The sequence below is a fragment of the Corapipo altera genome, unplaced genomic scaffold, assembly GCF_003945725.1.
Source record: "Corapipo altera isolate COAL_440 unplaced genomic scaffold, ASM394572v1 24b, whole genome shotgun sequence".
NCBI lineage: Eukaryota > Metazoa > Chordata > Aves > Passeriformes > Pipridae > Corapipo > Corapipo altera.
In genome coordinates this window covers 3479885-3494246 of record NW_020884888.1, presented here as the reverse complement: position 1 = coordinate 3494246, position 14362 = coordinate 3479885, and the positions used below count along the sequence as shown (strand labels likewise).

General features: G+C 37.8%; 1 protein-coding gene across 2 annotated transcripts in view; it reads left to right on the top strand.

The window, feature by feature from the left end:
- The window catches only part of GABBR2 (gamma-aminobutyric acid type B receptor subunit 2), a 476962-nt gene that overhangs the window by 94083 nt on the left and 368517 nt on the right, over positions 1-14362 (top strand). For both annotated transcript variants that reach the window (XM_027643926.1, XM_027643927.1), the window contains exon 2: positions 11910-12047. In XM_027643926.1, the coding sequence (XP_027499727.1) occupies positions 11910-12047 (138 nt within the window). The remainder of the gene's footprint in view (positions 1-11909; positions 12048-14362) is intronic.

Sequence of the window (14362 nt, the reverse complement as noted above, 5' to 3'; positions counted from 1 at the left end):
GCAGACCTTAGCTTCTAGTATGAACCTTATTTGCAGTTTCCAGACTTGCACTGAATGTATTTGCTTTTAAGCATCTGCGTGGTTGATCTGGGGCTGACTGCAGTTTTGAGCTATGTACTCCATGGGCATTGCACCTGCACACAGCCAGCTCTATTTCAATTTTTTTCCATGTCCTTTTTGTTTCTGGAGTATAAGGAGGGAACCCTCAAGGGTCAGTACATCAAGATGAGTAATCACAGAATATACTGAACTGGAAGGAACCAACAAGGATCATCGAGTCCAACTCCTGGCCCTGCACAAGACTATTGCCAAGAGTCATAGCATGTTTCCAAGACTATTGTGCAAATGCTTCTTGAACTCTGTCAGGTTTGGTGCTGTGACCACTTCACTGGGGAGTCTGTTCCAGTGCCCAACCACCCTCTGGGTGTAGGACCTTTTCCTAACGTCCAACCTAACCCTCCCCTGACACAATTTCAGTCCATTCCCTCAGATTCTGTCTCTGGATATTACAGTGTCTACCCCTCCTCTTCCCCTCATGAGGAAGCTGTAATGCAACAAGGTCTCCTGTCAGTCTCCTCCAGGCTGAACAAATCAAGTGAGTGAACTCAGCCACTCCTCATACGGCTTCCCTTCAAGGCCCTTCACCGTCTTTGTGGCCCTCCTTTGGATGATCTATCTTATATTGTGGTGCCCAAAACTGCACACAATATTCAAGATGAGGCCACATCAGTGCAGAGTAGAGCGGGACAATCTCCTCCCTTGACCTGCTGGTGATGCTTTGCCTGATGCCCCTCAGGACAGGGTTGGCCCTCCTGGCAGCCAGGGCACTGCTGACTCATATTCAACTTGCTGTCAGCAAGGACCCCCAGGTCCCTTTCCATGGCACTGCTTTCCAGTATCTCATTCCCCAGTCTGTACGTACATCCAGGGTTGCATCGTCCCAGCTGCAGAATCTGGCACTTACCCTTGTTGAACTTCATGTGGTTGGTGATTGCCTAGTCCTCTAATTTTTTGAGGTCTCTCTTCAGGGCCTCCCTGCCCTTGAGGGAGTCAATGGCTCCTCTGACTTTTGTGTCATCTGCAAACCTGCTTAGTATCCCTTCCATTCCTGTGTCCAAGTAATTTATGAAGATGTTGAAGAGCACAGGACCCAAGATGGAGCCCTGTGGAACTCCACTAGTGACAGGTCGCCAGTCTCATGTTACTCCATCCACTATTACCCTCTGTGCTCGCCCCGTGAGCCAACTGCTCACCCACCCCATGATGTGTTTATCCAGCTGTGTGCTGGACATTTTGTCTGGAAGGATCCTGTGAGAGACAGTATCTAAAGCTTTACTGAAATCCAAAAAGATTACATCAACTGGCTTCCCTTGATTAACTAGGTGGGTTACCTTCTCATAAAAATAAATTAGGTTTGATAAACAGGTCAATACCCTGCTCTTGGCAAGCTTAATTAAGGTTTTCTGTGGGTACTCTAAGGGGAAAGAGCACTAGTCATTCTACTTGTAAAGTAGAATGGTGAGGATTTATTTGTTAGTCTGCTAACCTGTCTTGATCTTGTAAAGGAACAGCTGTTTGTTGATCATCTTGCAGTTTGCAGTGTGGAGGAAATATCTTGCTTGTATAGCTTTAAAACTATTGAAATTTAATGTCCATGCATTAATGTGACAGGACCACGAGTCAGATAGTTCCACCATTTTATGTTTTTGAAGTGGTTCCTAATCTCTACCAGTTATTTTCCTGGAATATAAAAGTCAGCTGGATCACAGTGAACCTTTAAATAGGGAAAACACAAACTAAGTTGGGCAAGTTATTAAAGAAAAGCTGTGAAGAAATACCTGTGATAAGCCTGTCTGCAGAGCTCGTGAAATTGGATACCTTTTTAAACATGTTATTATTCCAATATCTCTCTGTACTTCCATGACTGTTCCTTTTCTTTCCTTTACATCTAACACTCAACTTTGAGTCAGCTCCTCAGTGCAGATAAGCCCATGATTTTGAGGCATTTTCATACCTGCCACCTGTGAAGCACTGCACCTACTTAGACAGTGAATGTCATGCCATCTGTGTGGTCATTGAAATAAAACTGTATTCTCTCTGTATTGTCTCTTTTGCCAGGTATTAATGGGGAAAAATTAATATAATATTTACTTGTACTAATATGCACTCTATCCATTTCCAGCCTAAGAATTCCATAAAATGGTGAATTATTGTAATCTTGTGCTATGTTAATTTAAGTCAAATTAAAGCATACCATTAATTTAATTTGGCTTTTATGGGTTAATTTTAAAGGATTGTGCATTATTCCTCCTTCAATAAATTAGCTTAGCAAAGTTTTATTTGCTATAGACAAAGTTGAACTGTTTTACATTACAGAAATATTTTAATTAAAAAATTAGAGGTGTGCAATGAAGACTGTTACACCAGATCTTCTTGACTCTTGAGTTGAAAAAATTATTTTTTGCTATTCTTAATTCATTAGGCCCTTTCTAAACTTCTACTTTGTCAGCTGTATTTTAATTCTGATCTTTATCTATGTTGCAATTCTTGTTGGGAATTTTTAAAAAATATAAAAAATAAAATGAAAAAATTCAAACAATATTGCTTCAGAAAAAGTCATGCTGAGAGCTACACGTAGCACTTAACACTCTTGATGTTGAACATTGACCTCTAAAGGAAAAGAGTTTCATCTTATTTTCCAAAATTGCCAGGTGCTTTTGGACCTTTTATTAAAATTCAAATATATTCTCAAGGATGCTACAGACATCCTTGTGATAGCTCAAGAGATTGCCTCACATCTTCCAGGTAAGTGACTTTCAGAAGCTATAAGGACAATTCTGAAGGGCCTTGGAGTCATCTGTGCCTCATGTCATCCCCGGTGAATGTTTATTTAGAAACGTTCTGTGGTTATGTGCACTGAGAGACAGGCCCTGTTGCCTTATGACAGAGGCACACAAGGGAGGCTTTATTTCGACATGATGCTCTTAACCGGGAAAATGCTGAAGAGCTCTTTTTCCATATCTCCTCATCCTTAGAATAATATTTTTATTTCATGTCGGAAAAGTATCAAAAAATATTTCTTTTTTTTTTCCACCTGTTTTATAAAAATAAAGCCTGTTTCAGGAGCAAGTAGGTCATGGGAAAGAAACAATTCATACAGCAGGCTTCCCCCACAACTGATTCTTGCTGATTGCTGAGGGCCAAGTTATTTTTCAAAATATCGTTACACTCCTACCTCGGTTTCAATTGCAACTTGTTACTTGGGAATGGGATGCCAGGCATACTATCAAGTGTGTCACTGTTACTTCAAATGTTTTGTAGTAGTACACTTCTATTTTCTTCCATCTACAAGAGCTTCTTGATTGTTATTTATAAACTTGGATTTTTTCTCCTTCTGTACTCTCCTATTTCATTCCTTCCTTTTATTTCCTACAAGGAGCACAGCTGCAGTTAAAAGGAGTTACACATTTTTAGTATGTAATGATTTTCAGGGTACAGAAAAGACATGCTAACAGTTTGGAGATAGTACCCTTTCCTGCATCATGCGATTTTTCTTATTCCCAAAATGACCTGGGGAAAAAACCCCACTCTTATTAAAGCTGAGTATGTAGTCAGTAGCAGACATAACAAAAGGAGAAAATTGCTAAAACTCTACTTTTTAAAGGTAGTTCCAGAAAAATTTATTTTACTAAACATAGAATGATGTACTTCTGTTTTAATTTTTGATTTATTTTGATTGTTCATGCCAAAAATCATATCTTTTGCAGTGCTTACACTCTAAATCTGAAAAAAGAAAATCAAATATCATATTTAAATAGCATATCTTTTTACTTCTGTGAATTCTTCCCTATATTCTTAAAAGCACAGAGAATGGAATGAAAGGAAACCTAAGTGAAATGGTCCAACAGAGTGTGACTATGACAATATGGGCTATTTATGCTAGTGTAATAATAAATGATAATGAATAAGGGCAAGGAAAGAAAAGATGAGACAAGTACAAAATTGAAGAATTGACATTCGCGATTCTGTGTTGAGCCCAGCAATGTTATGTCCCTTATGACGTCATTTTTTACTTGAGTTGCAGCTGACAAATGCTTTGTAAATCTATTTCAGCACGTGTCTGAGAGGCAACAAAATAGTAAGTAGGTGGCAACAAGAAATTTAAGTGATAATGATCTTGAGGCTCAAGAGTCTGAAACAATTAGCACCTTTTGAGGTTACTTAAATGCAAAAACACAGCTGATTTCCTAGGGGGGATTTAAAAAGTCTTTCGATGCAAATAAAGCCCAGAGATATTTTCCTGGATTGTTGAATAATTAAAATTAATTCTTTATTTAGTAAGAAATCATTGTAATGTTGAACTTCTTGTTAAAAATCGGAATAGCTGGAGAAAACTGAGCCAGCTTATTCTCAAAACCAGAATTTGTTATTTGTTTTCTAAATATATTTGAATACATTATTTTCCCTACACCGTTCCTCTGGACTTTTATGCTTTTCCATAATTCCACTTATTTCCATAAAACATAATGGCAATGGAGTAGCACTAGTCCCAGAACTAGTCCCAGATTATGTTGGGAGGAAGAAGTGAGCAAGGCATCGTCTCCCTGTTAAGACTGAATGTACCAAAATATCTGACAGTGTTTGAGCACCAGGGGGTCAGAAAAAAACAATACAGTTCTAGGACTTAGTTTTTAGTTTTATATATTTATACTATAAAACTCTGAATGTGAACATCTACGTGCAGCTTTAAGGCTACTTGGAAAAATTTCTAATTCAAGATGACCTTGGGTATGGGAACATCCATGTACTTCAATCAATGCTGCTAATTAGAAAACACCTGTAAAACTGTCTTGTGGAATATTTTATTGGATTGATGCAGAAGTGAATGACTGTAACAAAATAGGCTGTATGTTATAGGTGAGCAAATACAGTGTGGATGTTATAAAATCCCCTCTGGCCTAGGAATATTTGAATCAACACCAATTTGATTTTGGTAAGATGACAGTTCCAGCTGCAGAATAATCCAGCAAAACTCAATAACTTATACTGGGGGTCTGACTAATTGCTCATATTGCACAATAGGATCTCTCCAAGGCCCAAATGCTAGCTTTCCATTAGCAATTCACAGTGAGATATTAATGTTTTGAATTCCTGCTCACCATCTTACAGACAACCTGGCCAGTGTTACCTGAATTATGAATTTCATCACTGTGTAGCCCTAGAGCAACTCCTGCATTTGATTAGTGGTTTAGCTAGAAAAAAGACACAGTGGATCTCTGCTTCATCATGGACCTCCATGGGCGGCGGGGGATAGCCTATCTCACCATGGGCCACAGCACCTGGAGCACCTCCTACCCCTCCTTCTTCACTGACCTTGATGCCTGCAGGGCTGTTACTCTCACATTTTTTTCTTATTCCTCTTTCACAGCTGCTGTGCAGTGGTTTTTTTTGCCTGTTCTTAAATATGTTATCACAGAATTTCATCAGCACCACTGATGGGTTCAGCTTTGGGCAGTGGCATACCTGTTTTGGAGCTGGCCAGAACTGACTGCCAGTTCTGGGGGCAAAAATGGGGGGGCAACTCCTGGTGTCTTCTCACAGAAGCCACCTCTGCTACTCCCCTGTTACCAAAACCTTGCCACATTAACCCAGTGGTTGTGTTATCGAAAGGGAGTGATCTTCCTATCGCAAATATGCAAAATATCTCTTGATGATCTTCCGAATTCCTGTGTGTGTAAGAGTTATATATCGGGGAAAATCTTCAACTTTCTTTGAGGAAAGACTTCACCTTTCAAGCTGAATCCAAGTTTACTCTGAAAAGAGGAAGACAAATTGATCTCTGTTATTACTGCATATTTAGTCGGGGTGGAACCATAGACAGAGTTAGTTTTGATTACACAGGATTTATCTGTTTGCTACGTTCCAATTCCATTTCATATTGGAGTTCTTAAATTGGAATAATTCCGTGTAAATGTTATATTCTCCAAGAAATAGTAACAAGATGGAAACTATAAGTCATATCATGAAAAAACCCAAAGTATCTGAATGGAAAAAGTAAATATACTTCTCTTATAAGGAGAGACGGGAAATTTTTGTTTATCTTGCTAGGTAGACTCAGTTCCCAAACAGTGAACCAAGAAGAAAGAAAATGTCATTGAGCAAGAGGCTGAGCCTTCACAATGTGTTTAGACATTCTCTTAGGAAATGAGGTGTCAGAGGAGTGAGTGGTCACCCTTGCTGTGGGGTCAATGACTTAAGAGGCTGGTGACACCTGAGGCAGAATATAATCTGTTAAATGGGATACCAAGCACCAGTACCTTAGTGGTAGCACTCTGTGAACTATTCCCTGTGCAGCAGGCAGAATCAGATAAAGAAATTGCCAGGTAAAATTTCAAAGTGTGTCAAGAGCTGTCAAGGTGAGAGGGTTAATTTACTGGGAAATATTTCACTGAATAGATTAAGTCCTTCTCTGCTGCATCCACACTTTCTAAAGCAAAACCAAATCTGATTGCTAGCAGTTAAAATTAAAAGATGATAGAGAAATCACATACAGCAGAGCCCACAGTTTGGGATGAGTTAACTTCAGTTTTAAGATACAGAAGTTTGATGTTGTTGGAGAGTGTTGCTCTTGTTTTTCAAATGCAGAATATAGGAATGCCTATAGTGGTTCAGACCAGACTTGATGCAAGTGCTTGGCATCATCCTGAAACCGCTGATCAGCAGGAAAAGTCAAGTTTTTAATCCTACTTCCCTAGAACAGTGTCCTAGCCATCAACAAGCTGTGATTCAGGAGTTTCCTGAGAAAATTGCCATGTCTCTATTAGGAAGTTTTGAATTGGTTTTTGATCTACGAACTAGTCCCATTTATTTTCATGTATTTATGAACTTTTAACATTCATAGTAACACACCTCACACCTACTTTGCAAAGTGTGAAGAATTCTAGAACAAATGAAAGGAGGTGCTTTTTCTTTTTTTGGATTATTATGTTTGTGATTGTCAAAGTGGTGGTTCCAAGAGCAGTTGTACAAACTCATGGAAAGAAAATCCAGTTACAGCTCTTTAATGTAAAAGTATGATTACTGGCTTTGAAAGTACTTAAGTTTCAGATACTTGAAACCAGAGGTAACCTCGGGGGAAGCATGCCCTGCCCATAAAACAGGCAGAGGATGCTAACTTGGTTGACCTTTGTTGTAGCTCAGAGTAGTTGTCTGTATGTTTTTCAACAAATGGTCTGTATTTACTGATGACTTTAAGGAAGTCAGTGAAAATGAAATTAAAATATTTGTTGGTGCTCCTCATTTCTTAGCTCCTTTCGAGCTGATGATGTAACACAGAGTTCCTGAGCAAGATTTTGCAGAGGATAGGAATAAAGCTTTGTACATCTCTTCTCTCTGTTTAAAGAAGTCTCTTTATATATTTATGAGCACTTGCTTCTCTGTCCAATGATATTCACAGCAGAGTGCTGCTGAAAAATCTCATATCACTTGATAAAGTTGGATATTTTATTATGCAGACGACAGCAGTTATTCCCACTCACCGTGAAGGATGTCTGATATCAGTTGTCAGTAGCTCAATAGATACTTGTTCCTCAGGTTTACTTCTACTCAGAAAAAGTCAAGTTGTGCCAGAATATAGCTAACTGAAAAACAGCTTGGCATAGCTATCCAACAGCTAGAAATCTAAACATAATTGTGCATCTGACTACTATGTTCATCCCAATAGTTCTTATTGCTGTGCTACTCTAACAAGATCAGCTAAATTATGAGTAACTTTACGTATAGAAGCCATACCCATTTCTGTTCTGTGCACCAAGGATTTGCACTGTTTTGTGCTTAGGTCCATGAGGGTTTCAGTGCATACTCTGGTGTCTCTTTCAGTGTCTGCCAGACAGCCTTCCTGGGAGCCAACAACCCTCACCGATCAGTCCTGCTGCTTCTCCTGGCTTCAGTGATGAGTGGCTTCACATGGGACACCCTTTCTCTCAGCTTCAGAGGGCCTTTGAGTACAGTGGAGAAGGTCTCTTGTGTATTCAGCTGCTGTACTGTTCTCTACAGAAATGTTTCTCGTCCTTGTGCACCCGTAATGCCTCAGGCTGTCCTTCCTCCCTGTGCATTTGGATCCTTTTCTCGGTGGAGGATTATAGTTTTATTTGTCAGCCTCTCCTCTGAAGAGGATTCGGGAAGGTTAATACCTCAGTCCCCAAACTTATTTAACTCCTCTCCCATGCAGCAGTTCATCTGGCTATTTTCTTAATTAAAATAGGTGTTTCTGTTTCCTTGGAGATGAGAACTATGCACACTTTGTCAGATACCAGCTGTGATATTAAACTGACTTTGACGGAACAAGACGCAGGACACTTCACACACCTTTGATTGGTGATTTGCTAGTATTTTTCCTTGTGAATTTTCCATATAATCTGTATCAAGTGAATGTGTTAAGAAATACACTTAACGTAATGATTTCTTTAATATATATGTTTGCTATTTATAAGTTTCTTATTTCAGGCTTTTGACTGAGACTGAGCACAGCAATTAATATGTTTGGGGTAGGTAGTTCTCAGCTCCTTCCCCTGAAGAAAATTGGGACATGTATCAAAATACATGTATTTGGAATTCTAGTTACAATAAAACTACATTTCCTCAATAAGAAAGGTATTACAACTATCCTCAGTGTTTCAGTGAGTCAACTTCAGTGGCACTGCATAGCTGTCTAGTTTTGTATAGAGATCAAAATTGAGCTGGTTGCACTTCAGCTCAGAGAAATAGATATGTTGATGACAATTTAGATGAAAGAGCAAAACTAGGTAGCAAAAGGGGTGTTGCTCCTTCAGATTATATCTTTCATCATATAAGCTTGTGACTTTTTACAAGGGATTCTTTCTTCTTCATTGCTTTTAGTCAATTAAAGCCAGTCAGCTTCTCGTCATCCACATGTGGCCAGGGCTTTCTAACCTCTGTGTTTTAACACGGATTTTAGTAATTAGATTGCTGCATAGCATTCTTCCTGAACCTGTTTGGAGTCCCTTGGCGACAGCAAGTCAAGAACTCATTTGGTGGTTATATGATGGGAATTTCAGTGACTGTTGTCTTTCAACAGTGTTACCCTCATTTAGGGTTACGTATGTAGGTTTTGGCAATAGAAGGCTGTGAGCAGCAATGGTGCTTTTTGGGATTTCTTAAAAACCCACCTTGTTCAGAGGGCTTCAGGAGCTCACTAAGGATACATTCCTCAGACTAGAGGCAGGAAGAAACCTTTTCTACTACTTGTCTGTCTGGCTTGGTAAGGCTATAATTTTTATCTGAATGTTTATTTTTTAATGCTTGTGACAGACTGTTCTGTTGCTTGCAGGGAAGAATGCTATACACAATGTATGTTGTGAAATGTGACATTAAACAAATGTGAAAGTCTGCTTTCTCCCATCTTTCTCATTTTTCCTTTCATATCTATCCAATTGTGGCCAGCCACAGTGTTAAGTTCTTATTCTTTGTCTCTGAGACATACTTTGGACTACTGCGATGGTTTTGCTCAAGGAGTAGACAGAGTCTAGTATAATTATTCATGGTGGCATAAAAGACAGAGAGATAAGACTATTCAGGAGGAAAGTACAAATGTGAGAACATGGTAGGCTTTTAACTGAATCATATTGAAGAGCAGCCCAGGTATTATTGTATGTACTTTTGATTGATCAGTAATATATCTCAGCAGCATAAACCTTTCACTTTGGGAGAGACGAATAAAGATTTTGGCATACCTTCCCAAGAGAACTGCTCTGTGATTAAAAAAGGGGTTTTGTCATGCAAGTATCTTCACAAACAGGTAAAAATCAAATAAAAAAAGCCTTATAATAATAGCAATTCTGGACCTCCCAGTGAGTCAACCTACTGGGACCCATAATTGCATAAGTTTACTGCAGTGAGAAACATTTTGTAGGCAAATAATAGTTAAAAATGCATCAGTACTTTGTGATACAAAGGTGAATTTCAGTGTGAATTCGACTTCAGATAACATGCCATAGGTCTTTGCCATTTAGAATGCAGAATTTTATTTCTCCATAACTTTTCATGTACATAGTCTTTCTTGGGCTACACATTCTGACTGTTATTTTACATTAATATAATATTTAATATATGATTTTTATTCTTCTTGAACTGCTCCTCAGTGAGACATCTAAAATGTGACAATGCAAAAAAAAATTTATATTAACTGTTTTTAAGCTGCTATGAAAACAAGTTCAACAATCTCTGCTACTGCACCTTCAAATGATACAGTGAATGAAGGCAAAGACTTGGCTAAATGCCACTTAAGTTCAGATATTTGAAGCTCTAGTGTCTTTGGCTGCTTATAAAAGTCAGGATTTAGTTGAGCCTTCTGGTTGCACTTGGAATAAACTGGTCTTTAGGGAGTGGAGGAGTAAGAACGGAGGACACTGCTTCTTCCAATAATCACATTCTTAATTCTCTCAGAATGGGAGCTTGCCACCAGTCCATCAAACTGATAGGGAAACATCTACCATACTGAAGTGGTTTGGTTTTTTTTCTGCATTAGGAAGGAAAGCGTTGTGCTATATTATGCAATTTAAAAAGGTCTATGCCTTAAAAATCTGTATCCCTTTGAATAAGTGGGAGCAATAATTCTATTCTTGCAGACAGAATGCAAATAGAGTAATTTTTCATTTCACATATTAATTCAGTAAGGAGATTAATATAAGCTTCCAAACTTCTTAGTCAAAATCTTTTTTTCTTTCCACAGAATGCAATACAATTACCACTTGGATGCTGATAGTTAATGAATTGTTTTATTGAATTGTGATAATGAAATATGGGAGGCTGGTGTATGATATTTCTTATAAAGAGTATATTTGTGCAAGACTTTGTAGAGGAAGCAAAAATGGGCAGAAAATTTTTGTTTCAAAAAGAGAGATAAGGAAGTGGCTGCTAATGGAGCAGTGGCAACTGCCATTATAGCCTGTTGGCACCTCTGACTTCCAGTATGGTTTGGAATCAAATTCTTAGCTTCAGGCAAATAATTTATTAATACTTTGTTGCAAGCTCAGGAGTAAAGCCGTGACTACATGGGTTATTATGAATGATTGATACTACTCCATTCATGGATTGATGTATCTTTTGCAATACTGACTAGCATCAGCCCTTGTTTCTCAATTTTGAATCCTGGTCTCAGTTTACAGTAAAATTCTTTACACCTGAAATAAAGATCAAACTAATTATCAGAGAAGCCCAGAACAGGTGTCAGGTTAGAAGGATCTCACAATGTCATTTAGCCCCCCCCTTCTACTCAAAGCAGCATGAGTTATGAGAGCAGAACAATTAATTCTTAGCAGATTCTTAAAAGAATACTGTTTTGTTACCTTTCGAAGACTTTGTGTTATCCTTCTAAGTAATAGTCTCTTCATTATATATTTTTGCACAGGATGCTGGGGTTGGACTTTAAGGAGAGGTTACTTAGGAGCTTTCATTACAGACAGAACTTTTTTTACAGAGATCAGCAGTATTGTCCAGCTTTCTTCCAACTATGGAAGTCCTGCTGGCAATCTGGTATTACATTCCAAATTTTACTTTTGGAAATGGTAGCTCTCAATGTAGAAAAGGTTTCAGTCAACCTTTTTTGCTGGACCTTTCTTATTATTTGTCAAATAGTGGTATTGAAATTCTGGTTTTATACAATATAAGGAGGGGGTTTACTGTTCTTTCACTACAGCACACTAGGAGTCTGGAAGTGAATACTCTAATTCTTCATGTTTAGGTTTTCAGATGTTATATATTGTACAATTTTTATATCTATGCAACTCCTGACTCTTTTTTCCTGCCTAAGTCCCCAATAGTTTATTTCTTAGTTAATTATTTTATTTATGACATTAAATATTGACTCTTTTTTTCTTTTTTTTTCCCAGTGCGACAATGCAAAAGGACTCAAAGCCTTCTATGATGCAATAAAATATGGACCTAATCATCTGATGGTTTTTGGTGGTGTATGTGCAACAGTTACTTCTATCATTGCTGAATCTCTAAAGGGATGGAATTTGGTTCAGGTAAGGCATGGAGTGGAATATATTCAAATGTTAACTATCTTGTATCTCTGGGTCTTTTTTTTGAAATATAGAAACTTAGGTTTGATGTTTTTCTAGCTTCTCATTTTGTGTAATTAGTATGTCTCAGTTCCGAAGGCCAATGGAATTACGTGTAAAGAAGAACAGTTACTTCTATATAGTACTGGATTTTTAAGGCTTGGCATTGTACTCAAAATGCATGTGAGTATGGGGCAGCAGTCACATGTCTCAGTAGGTTAATTAAATAAAATTAATGTATCTCAAAAAGCAACATAAATGAAATCAAGTTCAATCATGGTAGGCGGGTGGATCTAGGACTTTTGAAAACATGAAACAGCTCCTCAGGCCTCAAATTATGGTACTTCTGGGTATTTACTCTGCCTCTACTCAGTTATAATCCAGTAATTCCTATTGACTTTAAAACTGTTGGAAGTACATAAATTCTAAGTAGTAACTGAGTTCATGTCTCAGTATGTAGCTCACAAAGCACATTTATTCCCAGCTGTTCTTCTTCCTGACTTTCTCAAAGGTCAAGTTTGTGGAAAGGTTCCCTCTGCTGAGGAATCAGAATTTATTAATACTAATCTTTAAAATGCAGATGATAACAGCATGATTTTCATTTATTCAATCATCTGTCTAGTGTTAATTTTTGGACTGATGGCTGTTCACATAACCATCCAGTTTTGCTTTTCTCATGTGGAAATACCGTGGCTTTCTACTCAATATTCATATTGCCCAAAGATAAGTTTGTATACTTTTTTATTAAAAAACCCCCAAATTATTCTATAACAAAATAAAAAAAATAATAATATATAAAAATTACCTGAGGTTACAGTTACAAACAGGCTCCTCTTTTCCACCTGGAATACTTACTGAGAGTAGTGCAGAAAGAACAAATGAGGCATAATTAAGTTTGTGAAGAAGATGATGATCAGAGTACAAATGGGAAAATCTTAGGAGGATAATTAAAGTAGCTTGTTAACTGAGTTTGCAATGCTTGTCAGATCAGATCTTTTTTTCTGATGCTTCAGGATTTTTTTTCTGATGTGAAAAACATCGGTTCTACTGTGGAAACAAAATAATAGTGTGTCTCTGGGGAGAATGGAGAAAAAACAGAAAACCTGACACTATCCTTTAACACTTTCTCTTGAAAATGGCCTAGTTCATGACCTATAATGAAGTATGTGGCTGGAACTCGTTTCTTTTTAAGTTGTCACATGGAACTTCCATATGATGTAGGATGTTTTAAATAGCTGGATTTCATTGTGCTAAAAATCTTTTCATTTGCATTCAAGTTCTACCTGGTAAAATCTGAAAATCAATTTGTTCATGAAGTTGCTCAGACAAGAAGGAAGGCTGATTAGAAAGCTTTTAAATGTCTGAACTTGTCAATATATGTGTTAAAATATAGAATGATATGATGCATTGCTGCCAGAGAGCATTTATTTGTATTTAGCCATTATGATTATGACTATGTCTTAAACTTTATTTATGATATCAGTCCATCAAAGGGATTCTTTACTTCTTGGGTTTAGTATCCTGTGGGCACTAGATAAATCCTCACATGGCAAAACTGCACTTTGTGTCAGGTTTTTACATATTGATTGACTGGATGATGAAAAAAACACAAATAGCAGCATGACTGGGAAGTGTGGCAAGGCTTAGTGGATGGTATAGCAGCAACAGTCTAAATACTGCTTGTGAAAGTGTTATGTCATGGTGACGAGGGTTTGTGTATCTGCAAATCAGCAGATGTAGCATGTATAAGATAGTGGGGAGAACAGTACAAATCTTTTGACTCCTTAGGATATGCTGACATAAGTGTCTCTGATTAAAAGTATAACTTCAATAGAAGGAAAAGATAGAAATCTGTAGTTCTCAGAAGTGGAGCAATATTCAGCCTGATAAAATACAAGATTGCCCACCCTCAAAACTTGAAACTTCACCTCAAGGAATCACAGCAAACTCACACAAATAGTTATATGAAATTATGATAAAATCATTTCAAGTCAAGAAGAGAGAGAACAACATACAGACAAAAAAGAACCTGACATTGTATTATTGAGTAGGCTATTTGCATTCGAATGTCCCCATCACTTTGTCTGTGTGCCTGCAGTCAGGAAAACAAAGCTCTTAACCCTAGCAGGAACATTTGATTTGATTTACACAGGTGTCATGAGGTTGAGCAAAATGATGACTGCCTTCCATGCAAGGGAAATGCAGGATGATACTGATAGTCCTTGGGAGAATAGAGAAGAAAAGAAGAATAATAACTGAAAAAATTACTTCCCCGGGCA